At 37.6% G+C, this 20,786-nt stretch overlaps 1 protein-coding gene across 8 annotated transcripts in view; it reads left to right on the plus strand.

Moving 5' to 3' along the window:
• The window catches only part of col16a1 (collagen, type XVI, alpha 1), an 83,175-nt gene that overhangs the window by 46,817 nt on the left and 15,572 nt on the right, over positions 1 to 20,786 (plus strand). For 4 of the 8 annotated variants that reach the window (XM_077196014.1, XM_077196012.1, XM_077196009.1 and 1 more), the window contains 31 exons: positions 408 to 443; positions 1,046 to 1,090; positions 1,234 to 1,272; positions 1,389 to 1,451; positions 2,144 to 2,188; positions 2,326 to 2,421; positions 5,144 to 5,182; positions 5,371 to 5,415; positions 5,699 to 5,734; positions 6,365 to 6,478; positions 7,220 to 7,255; positions 9,864 to 9,899; positions 10,018 to 10,122; positions 11,368 to 11,403; positions 11,523 to 11,576; positions 12,492 to 12,542; positions 12,631 to 12,750; positions 12,874 to 12,909; positions 13,006 to 13,113; positions 13,359 to 13,481; positions 14,108 to 14,161; positions 14,252 to 14,293; positions 14,424 to 14,459; positions 15,171 to 15,224; positions 15,322 to 15,390; positions 16,272 to 16,325; positions 16,806 to 16,832; positions 17,854 to 17,910; positions 18,034 to 18,075; positions 18,247 to 18,318; positions 19,268 to 19,321. In XM_077196014.1, coding sequence (XP_077052129.1) covers positions 408 to 443; positions 1,046 to 1,090; positions 1,234 to 1,272; positions 1,389 to 1,451; positions 2,144 to 2,188; positions 2,326 to 2,421; positions 5,144 to 5,182; positions 5,371 to 5,415; positions 5,699 to 5,734; positions 6,365 to 6,478; positions 7,220 to 7,255; positions 9,864 to 9,899; positions 10,018 to 10,122; positions 11,368 to 11,403; positions 11,523 to 11,576; positions 12,492 to 12,542; positions 12,631 to 12,750; positions 12,874 to 12,909; positions 13,006 to 13,113; positions 13,359 to 13,481; positions 14,108 to 14,161; positions 14,252 to 14,293; positions 14,424 to 14,459; positions 15,171 to 15,224; positions 15,322 to 15,390; positions 16,272 to 16,325; positions 16,806 to 16,832; positions 17,854 to 17,910; positions 18,034 to 18,075; positions 18,247 to 18,318; positions 19,268 to 19,321 — 1,824 coding nt within the window. The remainder of the gene's footprint in view (positions 1 to 407; positions 444 to 1,045; positions 1,091 to 1,233; positions 1,273 to 1,388; positions 1,452 to 2,143; positions 2,189 to 2,325; positions 2,422 to 5,143; positions 5,183 to 5,370; positions 5,416 to 5,698; positions 5,735 to 6,364; positions 6,479 to 7,219; positions 7,256 to 9,863; positions 9,900 to 10,017; positions 10,123 to 11,367; positions 11,404 to 11,522; positions 11,577 to 12,491; positions 12,543 to 12,630; positions 12,751 to 12,873; positions 12,910 to 13,005; positions 13,114 to 13,358; positions 13,482 to 14,107; positions 14,162 to 14,251; positions 14,294 to 14,423; positions 14,460 to 15,170; positions 15,225 to 15,321; positions 15,391 to 16,271; positions 16,326 to 16,805; positions 16,833 to 17,853; positions 17,911 to 18,033; positions 18,076 to 18,246; positions 18,319 to 19,267; positions 19,322 to 20,786) is intronic. The other 4 variants (XM_077196016.1, XM_077196015.1, XM_077196011.1 and 1 more) reach the window with 1 other exon arrangement.

Consider the following 20,786-nt stretch of genomic DNA (forward strand, 5'->3'; position numbering starts at 1 on the left):
TTTACTCTTAAACTCAAAAATCAAAGCCATACATCTAAACAAATGTTGTTTCAAATTTAAGGTTGATTGCTTTTGAATTAAAAAAGTTTGTCGCCCATTTGTTTCTATTGTTTCCAATATTTGACCGTGAGGAGCACAAGTGTGACTATTTTTTTCAGGACCAGTGCCAAAACCTTTACCAAGTTTCGTACCATTTCGATGAAGTAAAAAAAAAAAAAAAAACGTAATTTTTTTTGGTCAAAATTGACCGAACAGCACCAGAGGGTTTATATATCCCTTCATGTAGACAACATTAAGAGTCTTCAAGATGGGGACTGATACAAGGCATTTCAAAAGCAAGACTGTTGCGGTATATGTGTGTGATATTGTTCCCTTAAATTGTTCTTATAAAATGTTTGATCTCACAGGGTTTGGACTGTACTGGTGCTGGAGTTCCTGGACGAGTGAGTCAATATGGTTTTTGCATTTGCATTCTGGCACTGACAGATCCTTAGTTGAATAAATTGTCTTGTCTTAAAGTAAACATAAAAAATGATATACGTACATATATATATATATATATATATTAGGGCTGTCGATTTAACATGCTAATTTAATTGAATTAGTTATGGGGAAAATAACGTGTTAAAATTTAATAACGTATTTAAACGCTCAATTTTGCAAATGAAAATAATACCTATGAAGTCAGAGAAGAACTGTTGTGCGTCTCAAGCAACTCGCAGAGGTTTTAATTTCTGAATTAATCTGCGTTTTGAGCGAATCAATCTGGCCATTCATATAGAGAGCCATTTACTTGATTCCTGAATGAATCAGCCGTTTAAACGAATAGAATATGGCCTATATATTAAAGAATATAAAATAAAATATATTTTAAATTAGATTATAAGCATAGCAATATGCATGAGTCTTAGTATCATTTTAGAATCGTTTTCAAGTTTAAATTAGAAGATTATCAATCCCAGATTTTATTTGTGGTCTCAGATGTTTGAACTCCACTGAATGTAAATGAATTGCTTGGATGACATGCTTTATCTGTGTGTTTTAGTGCTTAGAAGGTGCTAAAGGGGAGAAAGGAGAGAAGGGCGAGTCTGTAAGTGTGTGCGCCAACCTTGTCTTTTAGTGAGAGGTGGGCGATCGAATTTTTGTTCAACAGGCTTCACTGAAAGCAGAGGGGATATCTTGATACTATTGCTGGCTATTGATTCGCCCGTTTCTCATTCTCTTACGTTTCAGGGTCTGGCTGCCAACTGGGGGGAAGTTATAGGAGTGAAGGTAAAGGAAGATGGCATCGTGCTGATATAATGTGTATGAGTGTATTAGAGCTTGCCACTTACTTCTCTCTCCATTTCTGTCTGTCTTGTCTCTCTCATAAACGGGGGAATACTCAGGGGGACAAAGGGCAGAAAGGAGAAATCGGAGCCCCAGGTCTGGCCGGAAGTCCAGGCAAAGATGTAAGCGACTTGCATTTGATGTGAAACTCAAACATGCTCTTTATTTATGCCCTACTTTAAGTACATTGTATATGCACATGCCTCTAGGTCCCCTCCTTCAGACATGTTGATATATTTCATTGTCTCGCTGCAAGAGTGTATTCAAAAAATAATGAACGATTGTGTAATCTATCACATGTCTCTGTCCACATATTTAAATTTTAAAAGGATGTAAGAGTCTCTTTCCCTTTATATTGTTTAAAGTGGTCCCAAATTTTCAAAGCGCTCTGCTGCGAAAAGCATTATGTATTGGACTCTTACCCATATACTCTCTGCTGCCTTTTCTTTTCATTAGCTATCTCTTTCGGTGTTAAATCTTCTTAATGCTGCATAGATTACATAAGCCAACAAAGAGCCACAAATCAATGCAGCCTCATTGATTCTTTTAAATGGATAGTCGGGTTGTATTATGCTTAATCCTTTCTATTCCGTATACAAAGCATATCTAAGTGGATGGCGAATATGGCCGAGCCGGCTAATGCATACTTGGAGTTTCCCTTTAAACTGTTTATCTATCTAAGCCTCAAGTCATTGGTGAACTGCCTTGTTTGATTCCGGTTGGAGGGTTGTTATGTAAGCATTGTGATACTGCCAATGCCAATGTTTGAGATGAACTCAAGCTAATGATCTTTTATTGGTCTTGCCTGTCATAGGGTCGAGCCAATCCTATTTGTGTGGTGGGCCCCAAAGGACAAAAGGTAAAACGGACTGATCCTCTTGGGATTTATTTAACGGTTTTCTGAGATACTATAAATGAACACTAGATTTGTGGTATCATTATTTTGTAGTGCTTTTTATGCACAGCTAGTGTTTCTCAGCTCTGATTAATTCACAGGGCGTTCCTGGTGTAGTCGGTCCGGAGGGGCTTGCAGGGGAACCAGGACGCCCAGGCCTTCCTGGACTGCCCGGAGTTGGGAAACCAGGACCACCAGTAGGAATATTCAACATTTAAATGCAGTCTTTCTAGACAGTTTTAAGATTCTACATAGAGGCTTTATTACCTTTTAAAGTTACATTTTGGATTTATTGTTTTTGAGTTTGTTGGATAGAAATACCCAAAAAAGCGTTAAATTGCAAAAGTAGGAGAACTTACCCTAAATTTGCTAGAAAGTTCAATATACAGCAGAACTACTTGTTATTGTCGAAATGCACTAAGCTGACCTTGAGCTGACATTGAAAATGACATTTTGTCACTTATTTGATCAGATTGCCAATAACACCAGAATTGAGGAAAATAACTAATACAAATCAATGAGTGAAACATTTTTTTAGGTCATTATATACGGTTCACAAGTTTGGGGTCAGTACGATTAAATAATACTTTTATTATTTAGTTGCATTAAATTGTTTAGAAGTGACAGTAAATGCATATAGAATGTTACAAAATATTTCTATTTCAAATGTTTCTATTTGTCAAAGAACATTATACAGCACAAATATTTTCAATGTTAATAACTAAACCTGCATATTAGAATGATTTCTGAAGGATCTGAAGGATATTAGAATGATTTTTGGCACAGAAGACTGGAGTAATGATGCTGACAATTCAACTTTACCATCACAGGAATAAATAACATTTTAATGTATTAAACTGTTATTTTAAATTGTGATAATAATTCAAAATATTACTGTTTTTACTGAATTTCTGGTCAAATAAATGCAGCTTTGGTGATCATAAGAGACTTCTTTCAAAAACTAAAAAATATTAGTGACCCCAAACCCGAACAGTAGTATAGAATTTAATAATTAACATAGAATTAAATAACTAACACCTAATTTGGGTCACACTTTAGTTTAGGGTCCAATTCTCACTATTACCAAACTATTAACAATTACTTTTTCCTAAATAAACTCTATTATAACTCTATTAATAAACTAATTACTGTTTTTTAATAGTTAGTATGGTAGTTTGTTAAAGGGTCACTCCACCCATTTGCATTAAGATTTCCATTGTTAGAAATCCAGTCATACTATTGAATGGTCGTGCAACACTCTTTCATTTTCCCCTGAGAAGAGAGAAATCCTCTATTTACCTTTTTCACTTCCTCCTACAATGACGCAAAAATCGTCATTTTACGTCATTGTAGGAGGAAGTGTAAAATGGGGGGATTTCTGTGAAGACTACAAGCACTAGTTCCCACCCTTTCAAACCCGCCCATAGGGGGTTGGACCTAATGCGCTAACAGACCTATCAGATCAGTGCCAGTGCGTTTGATTTCACCGGGAGAAACTTTTTGAAAATATGGACGAAGGTACTGAATACACAGGCGGATGCATTATCGAGGATCTGGATTTTGACGAAGTTATGGTAGAAACGGATGTTTGTGGCTACCTTTATGAGCCACAGTATAGCGACTTGCAGCTGAGGGCTATGGAGGAACCGGAGGTGGCTGAAGCTGCTGCCACCACAGCCGATGCAGACGATCTGCTTGCCGCGGACGAGGAGCCCGCAATGGCTCGAGCTGGGGCAGATTGGTGGTGCCTGTGCTCTCACTGTGCGCCAATGGACACAGAACAAGAGTCTGTCTGCTGCCGAGAATTCCAGCGGTGCTACGGAATCGGAGGATGACACGGACGTGTGTGTTGTTGCTCACCCGAGTTTCGCACCCCATATGGATAGCGGCGTCCTGGAGACCTACTTTAAAATACCTAAGTTCAACTGTCAACGTCAGCCAAAGCCTAAAGGGTCAAATGGTCGTCTTTCTGTAAAGTAAGTTTATTTTCATTTTGTTAACACGCTAACGTGGCAGGTTCATTGCACAAATATCTTGCAGTTAAACCAGCTACTGTAGTGGGAGTGGTCTGCGGAGCTGAGCATTACAATGCACTATGGGGATCGTTGTCTACAATCCACAAGCACTAAAAAGTAATTTTCTGCCTTTTATCGGCCAAGAAGGTCCTAAATTAGAAATTTATGATACTATTCTACTACATATATGACCCACTTTCAATACATATTCATGTCTCCACCGGTGGAATGACCCTTTAAGTTTTGGTTTTGGGTAGGATAGCCTAGATCATGTAGAATAAGGTCAAGCAGAATAAGGCATTAATATGTGCTTTATGAGTACTAATAATCAGCCAATATCCTAGTAATATGTATGCCAATAATCAACTAGTTAATAGTGAGAATTGGACCCTAAAATAAAGTGTTACCATAATTTGTTAACAAAAGCTTATGATTTCCACACAGTTTGTTCATTGTGATAATCTTCACATATGAACACAACTTTTATGAATTTTGTCTGACTAAGTCTTACTAGTCTGACTAGTGAGTAGATGAGTTTACCTGTTCGGCTGATGATGTTTAATGTCCCCGGCAACCTCTGTGTTCCCTTTTAGCCACTTGCTGGCAACCGCTATTTACAAGACAAGTAAAAGCTTTAAAAAAAATCACAAGAGAGTATTACTGATGTATTTTATATCATAGAATAAAACGTGACAATATCTTAAGTTTGTATTCACCTTATTTAAAGCATTTAACCAAAAATCCATAAAAAAAACCCCATTGACTTTAGGACGATGGAACCAGAAGTGCTAAAATGCTAACTGATTTATGGGATTTGTCCTACAAAAATGCGTAATCCCTGCACCACACTATAGTGTGCAGTATACAGTAATAAGTACCTTAAACATTTGTCTTTTTCTCACAGGGACCCCCTGGTGGACCTGCAGAATCTAAAGGGGAGAAAGTATGTTTACCATTATATACCAGAGTATCTTTTATTATTGAGACTGAACTACAGGGATGTTTTCTGGCTTTGACCCCAAAGTGATGAAGATGCTAACTTGTTTTTAATGTAAATGTACCATTTCCTTCCTCAATGTGTCTCTTCCAGTTGCATATGTGCTAATAACAAAACAATCTGTACATGTCTAGGGGAATTCTGGGATACCTGGTTTAGATGGAAAGCCTGGAGATCCTGTAAGTGCATATTTTTCTCATTTTGACCTATAGAGAGATGTCAATGTGAAATGATGGTGTGTGCTGAATTGCTAAGACGGAAGAAGCTAATTATCCTGATTTTCTATCACTATCCTGATTGTTCTGTCACTGTAAGGGACAAAATGTGTTTACTATCATCAGCACCATAATTAGTTTTATTACCACTGGAGCTATCAGCACATAATTTGCATTTGCAACTGAATGAGCTTCTGCGGTTCTAATCTTCATGCATACCCAATGACGTGTTCTGTTTTGCTGACAGGGTCCGAGAGGTCCTTCGGGACATAAAGGCGAGAAGGTTAGCTAAAGCAGTCTAGATTTCAGATTCTGCATGAAAATTGCTATTGCGTGTTGATTCTGCTCAGAATTCACAGAAAGTCACAGTGAATATTCTTGCTTGTTCAATATATAATTCTTTACTCATAATTTACTCACTAATGTCATGTTGTTCAAAACCCATATTACGTTCTTTCTTGCATGGGACACAAATGTAAATTTTTTTTTTCTCCCCCCTTCATGAAAAACCCTTTTGTTAGGTAAAATGAAAAAATAAAAATATTTTTTTTTTATTTTAGCTAGTTTATTAATATTTTGAATAATCTTTTTTATATTTTCTGTTTTAATTTTAATTAACCTTTTTCTATCATTTTATTATTTGTTTTTGTCATTTTTATTTATATTACTATTTAGATTTTATTCCCTTTCGTTTTTAGTTTTAGTTAAGTTTTCATGGTTTTTTTAGTGCTTCAAATGACCATTTTTAAGTTTTTCATCTAATAATTTTATATTTTAGCTTTGTTTCAATTAACAAAAATGTTTTTAGTAATTAACGATGATAACCCTGATTCATACAGGTTTGGAACAATAAATACGTGAGTAAATGATGACAGAAGTTGTATTTATTTTAAATGCTTCATTCTTTTCTTAGGGAGAACCGTGTGAATCATGTCCAGTGATCTCTTCGGAGTCTGGCAACTCCTTGGCTATGCAGGGGCCTAAAGGAGAACCAGGGGCCCCAGGCAAAGGAAAACATGGCCCACCTGTGAGTTTACTCCAAAACCAACTCGAGAAACTGCTTGTGATAATCACAAAAAGCTAAAAGCAGTTCATTATGTTTGATTCAATGTCTCTGTGTAGCATCCTGAAAGTTTTTTTTTAAATTCCATTACTCAAATCTGTTGCTGGTAGGCACTTTATCATTGCAAAAAGATGTTGTTCACCTCAGTGGGCCTGCCGTATTTGTGTTTGCCAAGCTCTATGAAATAAGCCAACAATCAGCAAGGTCTTTTTCACCTGCTGTTGTTTGTGTTGAATGAGAAATGCTGTCGTCATTCTACTACCCTCTCGATGAGTGAACAGATATTCTATCATGGTTCATTTTAGCTTCAGGGACCTTCAGGTCTCTCTTTTCATCCATGAAACATTTCCACCCTCCAAGTTTAGACCACTATCCACGTCAGATTCCATTTTACTCTGTGACTACGGTAAAGGCCCTTTTATTTTTACCCCATTAAAATTTCTCCATTCTCTTCTGACAAAAAAGTATTCTATGCGGCATACCATACAAAGCGCTTGTTCGCATTTCTCTGTAACGATTTCCAATACCATCAGGATCTATTCCTCATACCTAGTTATGGGACAGAGAGTGAGAGTGTGGGATGCAGAAAGTGACAGGGTCCAAATACGGGACATTGGCTGTGGGGAAGCTGCGGTCAGCTTGGATGACATTAGTGTCATGATTAGGGAGACTGATGCTCATACTCATATGGCTCTCTTTTCATAGGGCCCTGCAGGACTGGATGGCAAATCAGGAGAGAAGGTGTGTGTTTACTGCTTACTTGAGACATGAATGTATGCATGATTAGAGGGGGAATATCATAATTCATGTGCTTGCTAAGGCAAGCAACAACACTATCGCTGCTACTTACTGTTTGATATTCCAACAAACCCTTAAATAGTTGTATAGAAGTACCTCAAATCATATGCTACTTTTGACTTAAATGAGTAGCATCTACAATTAACACCAGTCAAATATTTTTTAATTAATAAAATTGGGCATTCACAAAGCACCAGCCAGTCTTTTGGATGAAAAAATAAACTACTCTAAACACCATGAAGGCTATTTTTCCATGGGCAAATTACACTCACATTTTCATCTGTGTTCTATTTTCAATCATCTTATTTTGTTCCCCTGAGGTCCACTTATAATGTTAATCAAGATTTCTTGCACTAAAACTAGTCATAATTTAGCTTATATTACCATTTTCCACCCTCTCTCTGACCCTTAGAATTAATTGGGCTGTTTTTGCTACTTTACATTTCAGGCTTTAGTGTAAATACCCTCTTTGCATGAGAAATTAGAAACAACATTTCTGACTATATGTATCCAACTTCCTTCTTATTACTTAATTACTGCCCAGGACACTTTATATAGGTTGATGATGTCTAAATGCACCATGATGTGTTAATGAATTCATTCTTTTTACATCGCAAACTACTTTATAATGAGCCATTTTTAACAGCTTTCACCAGCTAGTCAGGATTTACTGAAGACACCCAGTGAAAAATGAGTGATGGAAAGTCGTGGACACAGTTATTTTTGCTGCTGACCTTATTGTATATGGATGTATAGGAGTTTCCCTTTCAGACACAAAATTTATGGGTGGAGAATATTTTACTTAATCATACAAAGTAATTTACTAATGTTTACACTAGTTAATTTACTGGTATTGGCACCATTATTTAACACCCAAAACAGCACGTCTTAAAGTCCCCCGTGGTCAAAATCAAGTTTTTAATATTGTTTATACGTCTATGTGGTGTTTTTAATATGCTTTAAAGGTGCATTGTGTAATATTTAGGAGGATCTGTTCACAGAAATGCAATATCATATACATAACTATGTTTTCAGTGGTGTATAAAGACCTAACATAACGAACCAGTATGTTTTTATTACCTTAGAATTAGCCATTTCTATCTACATACACCGCGGGTCCCCTTACATTCTACAGTAGCCCTTACCGGACAAACGCGTTTCGTCACTATATTGTTCTACGTGCAAAGAAGCTAGCTAAAGTCAACGAATAAATCACAGACACATAGAACAAGTAACAATAATATTTGTAATAACATATCATTTATAAATACTGAATACTCTGAAAATTCACTCAAATACACTGAACATTCTGAATACTGAATAATCAAGTAAACCTAATATCTATATTTATCTTTGTAAAGAAACAAAGATTAACAAAGATAAAACTTAACTGGCTACTCTCCGCTGTCTCAGACGACGACATCTTTTCCTTTCGGCCACCGTAACTTCTGTTGGTTGCAATTCGCAACCTTACCACTATATGCCGCTACAAATTGCACAGTGCACCTTTAAGACAAAGCATGTGTAAATTCACAAGTCAACACCATTGCTGAGTATGTTCTCCTTAAAACTGCAGTGAACCAAAGACAGTCTCAAAAACGCAGTTTGAAATCGCTGGTGTTTCTGACGTCACAAACTACATTGTAACCAATAGTGTCAACGTGTGATCATCAACAAGTAGATCTCTGAGCTGGAGTGAGTGAGTGGAGGCGGGGCTAATTTGCATATTCATAGAATCGTGTGCACTAAATGAGGCAAGGGTGTAGATAATTCAAGCTATTTTAAGGCATGAAGAATTTTTTTTCAAGGAAAAAATGCTTAAATATGTTATTTTGGTGATCAAAGATGAGTCTTAAGGGATACTATGATTAATGACTTCAAGGGGACTTAAAGCAATGTGTGCTTGACATGGCTGCAATAGTTAAGCTAGGAGGAGACACCACAGAGAACAGAGAGAATTATCTCCACTATTTAAAATGCCACAGAATGAACATATCGTTTGCCAAGCTACGTTATTTTTAATTTGCACTTCTCTTGGTAGATTAGTGGATTTGGTCATAATATAAATGAAATGGCTGTGTCTGGGTCCTTTTATTTGCGCATTGTTAGTAGATCCCCTACAGAACTTTCCACTTCCATCGCTCTTTTATGGGATAGCAGTCTGATGCTAATTTGCCCTGTTTAGTGAATCTGGCCCTTAGTGTGTGGGTTTTTGTTTTTTGGACTTAGAAGAAAGTTTAGATTTTTTGAAAGTTGTACCATTCCAAAGTCCACACACACACACACACACACACACACACACACACACACACACACACACACACACACACACACACACAAACACACACACAATGAAATATGCCTTGATATCAAAAGCTGCATCCTGTTGGACAGTTTTTCCTAAAATGTCAGCAACTGTGCATTGTGACAACTACAGCAGTGTGTATTCCAAACTAAACTACTGCCTTCTTTTTTCAAAATCCAGAGTGCTGAATCACTGAAAATTTCATTCAGAATTTGAGCCATTTTTACAAAACTGATTATCTTTCAGGGGGAGCCAGGAGCCGATGGGGCCAGAGGTGAAAAGGTGGGTCTGCCAGTTGTTGTCGAGGAAGATGAAGAATCTGTTGACTGTTTGTAAATTACTTGACATTGAACTTAATTTTGCAACTTTTCTTAATGTCTTGCCATCTTTGCTCTGTTAGGGTGAAGCATGTTCCGGCTGCCCTAACATTGGAGATATTCCAGCAGGCTTGTTGAATCTAAAGGGACATAAGGGAGATCCAGGTGTTGGGCAGAAAGGAGAGCAGGTGAATGTTGTGGAGTGGTTTTTCATTGACAGCTACAGTAGCACTCATCATTTTAAAAAGTTCTGCATCACTTCCTCCCATAAATCCTGAAGTACATTAAATTACAACACAAACAGTTTTGATAACCACTTCAGTGGTTGCGTATGGGTGAGCAGGGATTTATATATTGGCTGATGCATAATCGTAGGCTACTCCACGCATTTAGCTCAGATATAAGCTTCAGGCACAAAATGCTTTTAAAATCATTTTTTTGTAATGACAGATTGGGGACTTAACCAACCAGTGCCTGTCATTTCATGTATGTTAATATGCACTGATCTTTTCTGCTTTTCTTTTTCTTTCCTTTTGTTTTACTTGATATTCATGTACAGGGAGAAAGCATTTCACAAAAATAAGTTGGTTATCAGATTTAGTGGAACATCTCTATACTTAATGTGATGAACTACACCTGTGGTTGCTCTCTAGGGCACCTGGGTGGAGAGAAACTGACTTCATACATCCATTTAAAATGACCTTGGGACCAGATGGTTAAAAGTAATTGCAAAAACTTAGCTTTGAGAAAACTTTGGGCGTCATTTGTTTTCTGATGCCAATAAAAATGTAGCTTATGTGTCCCTAATACTTTTTGTAGCCATTGGGCATGACTACAGTGTACATTTAAAAAAAAAATTAAAGGTGCTTTATTGGCGTCAACTTTTCCACCATCGAGCCAAACGTTCTAAGAACAGTAAGGGACAGTTCCAGTTATATTTTCACTTAAGCGTAGTTCAGCATCATATTACAACCCGTTCTCAGCATAGTTGGCCAACCCACAAGTTAATGGAATGGTTAAGCAAAGCAATGAGAATGGATTCGGTCCGCCGGTGGAAAAGTGTCTAATGATTCCATAAAGAAACCTTTTCATTGTACAAAAGGTTATTTATAGTGGTTAAAGGTTGTTTAGATTATTAAAATGTTCTTCACACTAAGAAAAAAATGGTTCTTTTATGAACAGTTCAATGAAAATGGTTCTTCAATGCCATTGCTGTGAACCTTTTATTGTTTCTAATAGTTATGTTAACTATTGAAGTGAAACTGTCTAGAATTTGTGTGGCCTGCTAATCCATTTTACAATAATATAGTCACTTTAGAAACACTAATGTGTGGACTGTAGTTTTTTTTGTTTTATATGTTTATCCACTTTCTTTCTTCTTTTTTTTTATCCACTATTGTGTCATGCTCTGCTGACACCCTGTTTGGTTACAGGGAAATCCAGGCAGCCGAGGGAACGAGGGGAAAATGGTAAGTAATTATTTTGTTTTCATATTTATTATTTTTATTTATGTTTTCTTTTTACTTGCATCGGTGAATTATGACTGACCTCAACATTAGATTAATATGGAGATGTTTATGTTTTTTAGGGCAAACCTGGTACAAGAGGGCCAAGTGGGAAAGATGGAGATAAAGGAGCCCAGGTGATAAAGCTCAACTCAGAGTTTGTTATTCTGCACTCATTTTAAATTGTTTTGAATGGAACCTCACAGAACCAGGAAACACAGAAACAATGAAAATAGTGGAAAATAAAAATACAATTAAAAAGAAACTGCTGAATAATTGGTTAAAGACTGTGCAACTGAGTTTAGTTTATAGTTTTATAGTTGACATAAAATTTTAAAATAATAATATTTCACAATATTGCTGTATTTGTGATCAAATAAATGCAACCCTAGTAAGCATAAGAAACTTAATCTTTCAAAAACTAACCAACCCCAAATTGCATTTAAAATCTGTATTAATTTGAATTTTGAAATGAACAAAGTTGTAGGGTTTAAAAAATATTGAAAAAGAAAAACGATAAAGGATTTTCTATATTATATTTATTTTCTATAATATATATATTTTTAAAGAATTTAATATGCAAGATGCTCTTTTGATCATCTCAAATGAACTTTTTGGAGTTAATTCAGCTTGAGTTCCACTGTTATTTAAAAGAGGAACAAACCAAATAAAAAAAAAAACTAATGCCTGGTTTCACAGACAGGGCTTAGATTAATCCATGATTAGGCCTTAGTTCATATAGGACATTTAAGCTTTTACAAACATGCCTTTGAAAAAAACATCACTGGTGGGCATCTTGAGACAAAACAATGGCACTGGCTTATTTTAAGATAAAAGCATGTTGCTTTCAGTTAAAACATGCATTTTAGTCTGGGACTAGGCTTAAGCCTCGTCTGTGAAACTGGGGGTACGATTCTAAAACCCATGTTTGTTTTTATGTTTATCAGTTTATCACTCAAATTGTTATACTGGCAATTTCATTTGTTATTAAAAATGTATTAAATTGAGTCCAAAATAGATGCATTTTCACTTGTGGCCTCATTTTTTTTCAGGGAGTTCCTGGCCTACCTGGTGTAGGAATACCTGGTATAAAAGGTGAAAAAGTAAGTAAATGTTTTTACTGTGGTTTTCTCTACTTCATTAGAAGTGTATAGATGTGCTTACATGGTACACATGTGCCTTCTATTAAAGGGAGACTGCCAAACCACTTCCTCTGAGGTCGGAAGTCGCCCGGGTACGATAAAGTTCACAGGGGAACGTGGCCCTCCAGGACCTCCAGGCCCATCAGGTGAAGGAGTTGAGGGCAAACAGGTAAGCATGACTATTTTATGTTCGCTCTATATATGAAGAGGTTCTCAGTGTATTATTATATTTTTTTTAATTTGAGGAGCCTAAAACCCACTGACTTTGCTTTGAAAATGGCTGTCTCAACAGGGGCCACCAGGTCTTCAAGGTTTCAAAGGAGAGAAAGTAAGTTCATTATTTTTCTTAAAGCAGTGCAAATAATAGTGTGTTCACAATATGGGGGATTTTTCAAGGGTTTAAATATCATTTGTATGTGTGTAGGGTGATCAGGGTTTACAAGGAGACCCAGGTGTAGCTGGGACACCTGGAGACCCAGGATCTCAAGGAGACGCAGGCAGGAACGGCCTTAATGGACTAAAAGGAGAAAAGGTCATTGATCATGTGGTCACATATTAATTACACTGCCTTGAATTATGCGCCATCACAGTATTTTTGAATAATCATTAATCATGTTGATATAATTGATTACACTTTTAGAATTAAGGTGTTATACGACTTATGTATAAGGCAAAAATATCACACCAGATGAGAACGCTTGACCATTTGGATCTCTGCTCCCTTGCGATTTGAAAACTTTCTGTCTTTTCTTATTGCATCTGTGTCTGTATCGCCAGGGAGACGCGTGTGACAGCTGTCCATCACTCCCTGAAGGAAATGACAATGTTGCTGGATTTCCAGGACCCAAGGGAGAGAGAGGAGAGCCGGGTTTGCCAGGCGAGGGCCGAGAAGGGAAACAGGTGCAGGTTTTTCTGTACAAATGCAAAACTTGAAATATTAAACTTGGGAGCACACAGTGTGTGCTACATTTACTTCAAATCGTGCGTCTTGTTGAGGAGAGATGTGCCGTAACTTTTCTAAGGGATTGGACTTTTGGTTTTGCCTAGCAGATGATAAAACGAGCTAAAAAAAGAAAAAATATATATTTATTTGATTAATATTCAAAGTACTTAGTAGATACCATTAAACAAATATGTAAAATATGTAATGTTTAAAATACTGCCTTTAAGTTGTTTCATCATTGATTTGAGAGTTCAATTAAATATTCATGTTATATTTTGATTGCAGTTAATACAGATGTAACTGGTTTTGGCACATAAGATCATAATAATGATACATATCTGTCACCTAATCAAATCGTAATCATATTGTGGCATGTTTTGAGGTATGTGCAAATATCGTATCGCTGGCTTAGAGAATCGATGTCAGATCGTACCATGATAGAATGCATAATGTACTCCCTAGTGATTCATTTGTTAATTGTAAAAAAAAATAATAATAATTAAAGGAAAAGAAAACCTACAGTACATGACGACTCAGCATCTAGCAAAATCTGGACTCTTTCTTTATAATCTTTATTCTGTAGGGTCGACTAGGCCCACCTGGTGTCCAGGGTCCTCCGGGGCTCAAAGGAAGTCAGGTAAAGTTACAAACCTGACTAATGCATACATCAGTCACATTTGTGTGCCAAAGAGTGACTGTGGAGTGACGCTTATGTTTGTAACATTAGGGGGATGCTGGGCCTGCAGGTATTGGCCTTCCAGGACTGCAGGTGAATGAACAGCTATTGTAATCAGTCAGAAAAACTATACTATTTTTAGATAAATGTACAGATCTTGGTTGTATTTAAATAATTCCTTGAATGCACCAGCCCTTTCTGATGCTTTGATGTTCTCACTCAGGGTGAGCAGGGACCTAGAGGTTTTCCCGGAGCTGCTGTAAGTGCACAAAAAGTATCTTGTTCTTTGGTGTTCACACATGGATTTGGCCCTTTGAGTGTGCAAATTAGCAGATTTTTGTTCTCTTTGAATTGTCTGTATTTTTTCTTGTGTACTGTTATCTGATACACTACCATTCAAAAGTTTGATGTTGGTAAATGTTTTTAAAGTATCTTTTGCTCAATAGGGCTGCATTGATTTGATCTAAAATACAGTAAAAACAGTAGCATTGTGAAATAGTATTACTATTTTAAATTACTGTATTTTATATATATTTTAAAATGTCATTTATTTCTGTGAAGAAAAGCTGAATTTTCAGCATCATTAGTCCAGTCTTCAGTGTTACATGATCCTTCAGAAATCATTCGAATATGTTGGTTTGATGCTCAAGAAACATTTCTTATTATTATCAATGTTGAAAAATATGTTTGTGGAAATAGAATGAATAGAAAGTACAAAAGAACAGGATTTATTTTAAATAGAAATCCTTTAACATTATAAACGTCTTTACTGTCATTTTTGATCACTTTATTCCATGCTCGTTGAATAAAAGTATTATTTTCTTAACAAAAGAAAAACTAAATCTTACTAACCCCCAGACTTTTTAACAGTAGTGTATGATATGAATCACAACAATTCATAAAAACTGGCCTATTTAATATGCACCACATGTAAAAACCAAGTGTGAAAACGGTCATGTTTGTCATACAGGGTCCAGAAGGACGTCAAGGACCCTCAGGGCCGATGGGACCAGCGGGTCAAAGGGTAGATCACTAATGCAATGACACAGCACTCTACATGCCAAAAGAAACTCTGGACACAGACCTCACTATTATCCTAATGTATTGCTTGATATCAATAGGGTTCAAAAGGAGAGATGGGACCACCAGGGCCACAAGGGCCAATGGGAATAGGACAAATCGGACCTCCGGTAAGAGCATGACATGGACAGAAGGATTTTCCCCAGCCAGGAAGGCAGACATTGTTTTTCTGCCTCTCTTAATTGTAACAATTTAATGTTTAAATGCCATTATGTATGTACAGAAATGAGCCAAAACATTATGACCACCTGCCAAATATGCTGTTGGTCTTCCATGTGCTGCCAAAACCCGCTGAGGCATGGACTCTTCAAGACTTCTGAAGGTGTCCTGAGGTATCTGCCAGCAAGACATTAGCAGAAGAAGACCTGTAGTTTGTGAGGTGGAGCCGCTGTGGATCAAACTTGTTAGTCCAGCACATCCCACACATACTCAATTAGATTGAGATCTGGGGAATTTGGAGGCCAGGGCAAGACCTTCAACTCTTCATTCATCATGTTCCTCAAACCATTCCTGAATAGTATGCAGTGTGGCAGGGTGCATTATCCTGCTTAAAGAGGGCACTTCCCTCTGCCCACTGCCGGTAAATTCTCACCACTGCTGACCAAGAGCAACACGCAATCCTTGCTGATACTCTGACACAGTCACCTTGCCATAATATTTTTTGTCAAAACCACTCAGATCTTTATTTCTGACCATTTCTCCTGCATCCAACATGTTGATTATGAGAACTGATTGTTTGCTTACCATCTAATACCCAGACCTTATTATGTGGCCGTGTTAGGAGATGATCAACGATAATCGCTTCACTTGTGACTGGTCATAATGTTTTGGCTGTTTATCTGTTTTGCATAATAATGCAGGATAAGTGAATAATTCAGATTGATGCTGTTAATACTCGTGTTAAGAATGTACTGACTAAGTAAAAATAAGGGAAATTAGGAGTGGAGCAAGACACAGCCAGCTAATAATTGTTATATATTGTGTTTCACAGGGTAGTAATGGTATGACAGGATCGCCTGGAATACCAGGGCAGGATGGGAGTCCTGTAAGTTATTCATTTATTCATTCCTCTCCAACAGCCCTTTGATCATCTCCTCCAGATTATTCCCTTATTGTGACACACACTCAAATTCATGCAACCATATTGTCCATTGTTCACTGCTCTGGCGTCTAGTGATGGCATCAAACGAACTTCCATTAACTGCGACGACAAAAGCAACAAGAATTTGTTGTCTTGCCAGAGCTCGTCTAATAAAAAAAAAGCAAAGTTAGCGTTGTTTGTTCTTACATCAGATGTTAATTACCTGGGGCTTTGTCGCAGAGAGCTTGAGGAGCGAATCCAGAAACAGACTTGGGTCATATCCGACTCTGTCTGGATCCCTAACAGCAACACATTGTCTACTTGCATCACGTCACCTGTCGCTGCTCCTCCCCGATCCACACTCATCTCACTGGCCCTGGAGAGTTACACACAATAACACTGTCAAACTGAGCCTTTGTGTGTGTGTTTCTTCTTGTCTTTCAGGGAGTCACTGGGCCTAAGGGTGACAAGGTAAGTGTCTGGATCAGTGAGCTGGGGAGGCGATTTCGAGTTCCCCCGAAGCAGTGAGATTGTGTGTGTGTGTGTGTGTGTGTGTGTGTGTGTGTGTGTGTGTGAGTGTGAGTGTGGAGAGAACGAGGGATAGGAGGAGTAATGTTTAGAGCGACCGTCTGTATGCACAATGATGTGTCCACCCTGGAGACACAAACAGACGCATAAGTCTGACAGAAGAGTTTGACAGTGCTGAAAAAGTTAAAAATGCCCTCGAGCTAAAACAGGACTATTAATTGGTGAATATAACATCTGTCATCTGTAATCTGACAACATCACAGAGTATCAAAGAGAAAGGAAGTGAGCGTGAGGGAGATGAGAAAGAGAGACCTCGAAAGCAAAGGCCTGGAAATGCTTCATTCTTTAATGTCCTTTGCTGTCTCCCAGACTAATTTGTCTAAACACAGAGGAAAGTGTCAGCTGATATCAAATGATGCATATTACTCCTAAGTGTGATGAAGTGCTCTGTCAGTCCTGTCGAGTGCCAGGATCGAATTTTACACCGAAAACTTTTTGTAACCCTGACATCATGTCATGTTGTCAACAGTGTGTGTGTGTGTGTGTGTGTGTGTGTGTGTGTGTGTGTGTGTGTGTGTGTGTGTGTGTGTGTGTGTGTGTGTGTGTGTGTGTGTGTGTGTGTGTGTGTGTGTGTGTGTGTGTGTGTGCGTGCATGCATGCATGTGATAGAAGGACACATGCATGTTACATGTGTCATATATACAGTATGTTCACAAATATACATAATGCATATTATGTTTTGTTGTAGTCTAATGATCATTTAGTTATTGTCAAAAATCAAACAATTAAATGGATATTGTTTATATTAGATATTAAAACATCCTATATAATATTAATAAACATGATACATTATTTTGTTGAGTTGTTGAATATATCAGGTGTGGTTAGCAATACAGATAATGTAGAAATCATTACTCAGATAATGTAGAAATCAGTGTGACCAAATTGTTTTTCTGTGTCATAGGGTGAACCAGGAGAGTGCAACTGTTCACATAATACGTTCCCTGGAACTGGCGGACCTGTGAGCTAATGATTTATTTTATTGCTGTTAATAAGGAGGAAATTAGCACACATACACGCTCACTTCAGATCATGAGACCTGATGTCATTCGCAGATCTGAACTTGGTTGCTCTTTTCTTGCAGGGGGTCCCAGGTGGTGAGAGCAGGTGGCAGCCTGGTCCTCAGGTCTTTACTCTTTATTTCTCTTCTGCTGCTTAAATGTCTGCTATTTGAGTTTGTAAAAGGAAAATAAAATACTATTGGACTTCTGCAGACATAAAAATGTGACTCTTTTAAAGATTAATGCATAGCCGTTTTCTTACTTCTAATGATTTCATTGTGCTTTATGTGTGTTAGGGTCCTCCTGGACCCCCAGGCCCTCCAGGTCCCCCAGGGCCCCATGGCATCACAGGAATCACAGGCCCACAGGTGAGTATTAAAAAGATTGCATCATGGTGTACCTCTGCCTTTTCTGTCTGTTCCTTCTCCTTCCTGCTGTCTTTGTGGGGCTTCTGTATTGGGAAGGCCTGCATGGATAACTCTGAGCTTCAGCTAAAGCAAATTTAAATGCACCCATAAATGTTTACATATAAAAACAAATGTTACTTTAGCAAATATTGATTAATACTTAAAGCTGCCATTAATGTAATGTAATGTAATGTAAATATAATGTCATGCAACTGTAATGTAGTTTGTAAAAGAGCGCTATGTTAAAACATTGCTGTTAAATTTGCACGCTTTAAAGGGGCTTCTGGGATTTTTGGTTAGTGCCGTGGGATGTGTTTTGTTAATGGCTGTGCTTTTTTAAAAGTTATAATAAAATAAATGTAGGTATTAATGTAGCTTGCAAATTTAAAGCCTTAATGTATAGTTAAAATATTGCACAAAAACTACTTAAATGTAATCGTAATTAATACATTAATTAAATAAGTGGTTTGGGATCATGCTGCTTTTTCTTTTTAAAAACCATGCAGAGCTCACTGTGAGGTTGGTGCATTTAACATGTGTGCATTGTTCATGTGTATTATTCATCAGTTTTGTTTTAAATGCAGAATGAGGAAATATTATGGCATTTAAGATCATCAACATTAAAATCACCCTGATAAACTGGCAAATTAACTTCTGTATAATCTCACCGTGAGCACTGAGTGGTATTTAACCTGGTGTTGTGTTAATTTCCCAAGCCTCAGAAGAGCTGAAATAAAATAAAAATATAGACAGAGAAAGGCAAACAAAATGTAAATGTCTACTCCGAGCTGGAACACAAACCAGGAGAGGGTCAAGGGCTTTGGCTACTTTCCCTCTGCCCTGCTGAAGACGGAGGTGTCCAGATTGTGGCCACAGGCTAAACCAATTCAACCTCAGTTCCTTCTTACAGGGTATCCCTGGCAACGATGGCGTACCAGGGAAACCGGGTCCACCCGGCCAAGCAGTGAGTAACCAGACAGGGGGAGGAGCTAGTGGAGTGCAACAGCTTTATTACAGTAAAAATAAACACAGATCAAGGAGCCTGATTGGTTGACTTCTGTGTTAGAAGGGGAGCGGGTTGGATGTCTTTGAACCAGTGCGGGGAGACGGAGCTCGCTAGAGGTGATTCACGAGGACAATAGCAATGACCCATCAGCCTTTTTATAATACAAAAAAGAACCAGTAAGCATTTGTAAGCATCTTAGCTCAGCATTCTTTGAGGACATCTCTGTTGTAGTGTGTCGTTTATGGCCGCCGATGGTCCCATTACCCTTTCAGTGTTAACGCATAGTCTCTGAGGCTTTGTGTAATGGTAAACACTGCCATTGTGTTGAGTTACGATTAGGGCAGCCATTTCTGTGAGTGATTTGCCGTACATAAAGAGCCATTAGATCTTTGGTTGAAAGCAGCATTCCGGCATTAATGGCCCCGTCTCTCCGCACACATATTTTCTCAGCTGGCCGGAGGCCCATCCTGGAATCAGAGCTTTGGGCTTCCAGCCTGCAGTGGAAATTTGGACGGACTTCCATCCTGGTCTGCTCTGCTCCACTTCTATCAGCAGAATCCGACCACCGAGTTCTTCCAGAGCACAATCAGATCTAAACCATGTTATATTAATTCGCTAAAAAACAAAAGCCCACAAACAGTTTAATCCCAAAGCTAGTTCGTTAATATTCAAAATTGTACAGTCAAAAACACTAAATAGTTCAAATAAATGAGTAACGATATCATCAGGAATTCAAATGGTTCTTTTAAAAACTCGTAATTACAGTAGTTTGGATTAAAAGTAATTGGATTGAATAAGGTGCTATTGTATGAGTGGTCCCTGAATGAAACCACTTTATTGAGCTGTGGAGAGCCCAGACCATCCAGTGGTGAGAGGAGATGATGTACTCGAATCAGTATCTGGATGCTCATAGCACCTTCAAGAGCATCTGAGGGACGCTCTCATCCTCGGTCAAGCTCTCAGGTTGAGTTCAGGTAACTGTAGTTAGAGTAATATTCCAGTCCTCTATTCCAAAATGGGCCAAGTGCATGAAATACATTGGTTCAAGTTGAAGTGGAATTTGAGTTTGATTCCTAAAAATACTTTAAAATACTCTGGGGGTTCGTTGCATACTCCACGTGAGTTCATTTTGTGGGTGTTGCACATAGGAATGTTTGGAATTGTCTGTTTTTCTGGATATCTTTTGTGCTTTGAAACTAATTCTTTAAAAGTAGGACGTGAAAGTAACTTCTTATCCATGTTGTAAATGACTAACTAGCATAATTTATTCAACCATAACTAAATACATTTTGATTTACATGTTTATAGATGCAATTTGTCAGTGAACCGTTTTGAAATGACAGTTTAATGAATGTAGCATAATGTGAAATAATGTATCATGTTAAATTATTCTCAAATTTATTCTCTGAATAATTTCATGCAA

The sequence above is a fragment of the Siphateles boraxobius genome, unplaced genomic scaffold, assembly GCF_051911475.1.
Source record: "Siphateles boraxobius isolate OS27281-9 unplaced genomic scaffold, OSU_SipBor_1 35, whole genome shotgun sequence".
Taxonomy (NCBI): Eukaryota; Metazoa; Chordata; class Actinopteri; order Cypriniformes; family Leuciscidae; genus Siphateles; species Siphateles boraxobius.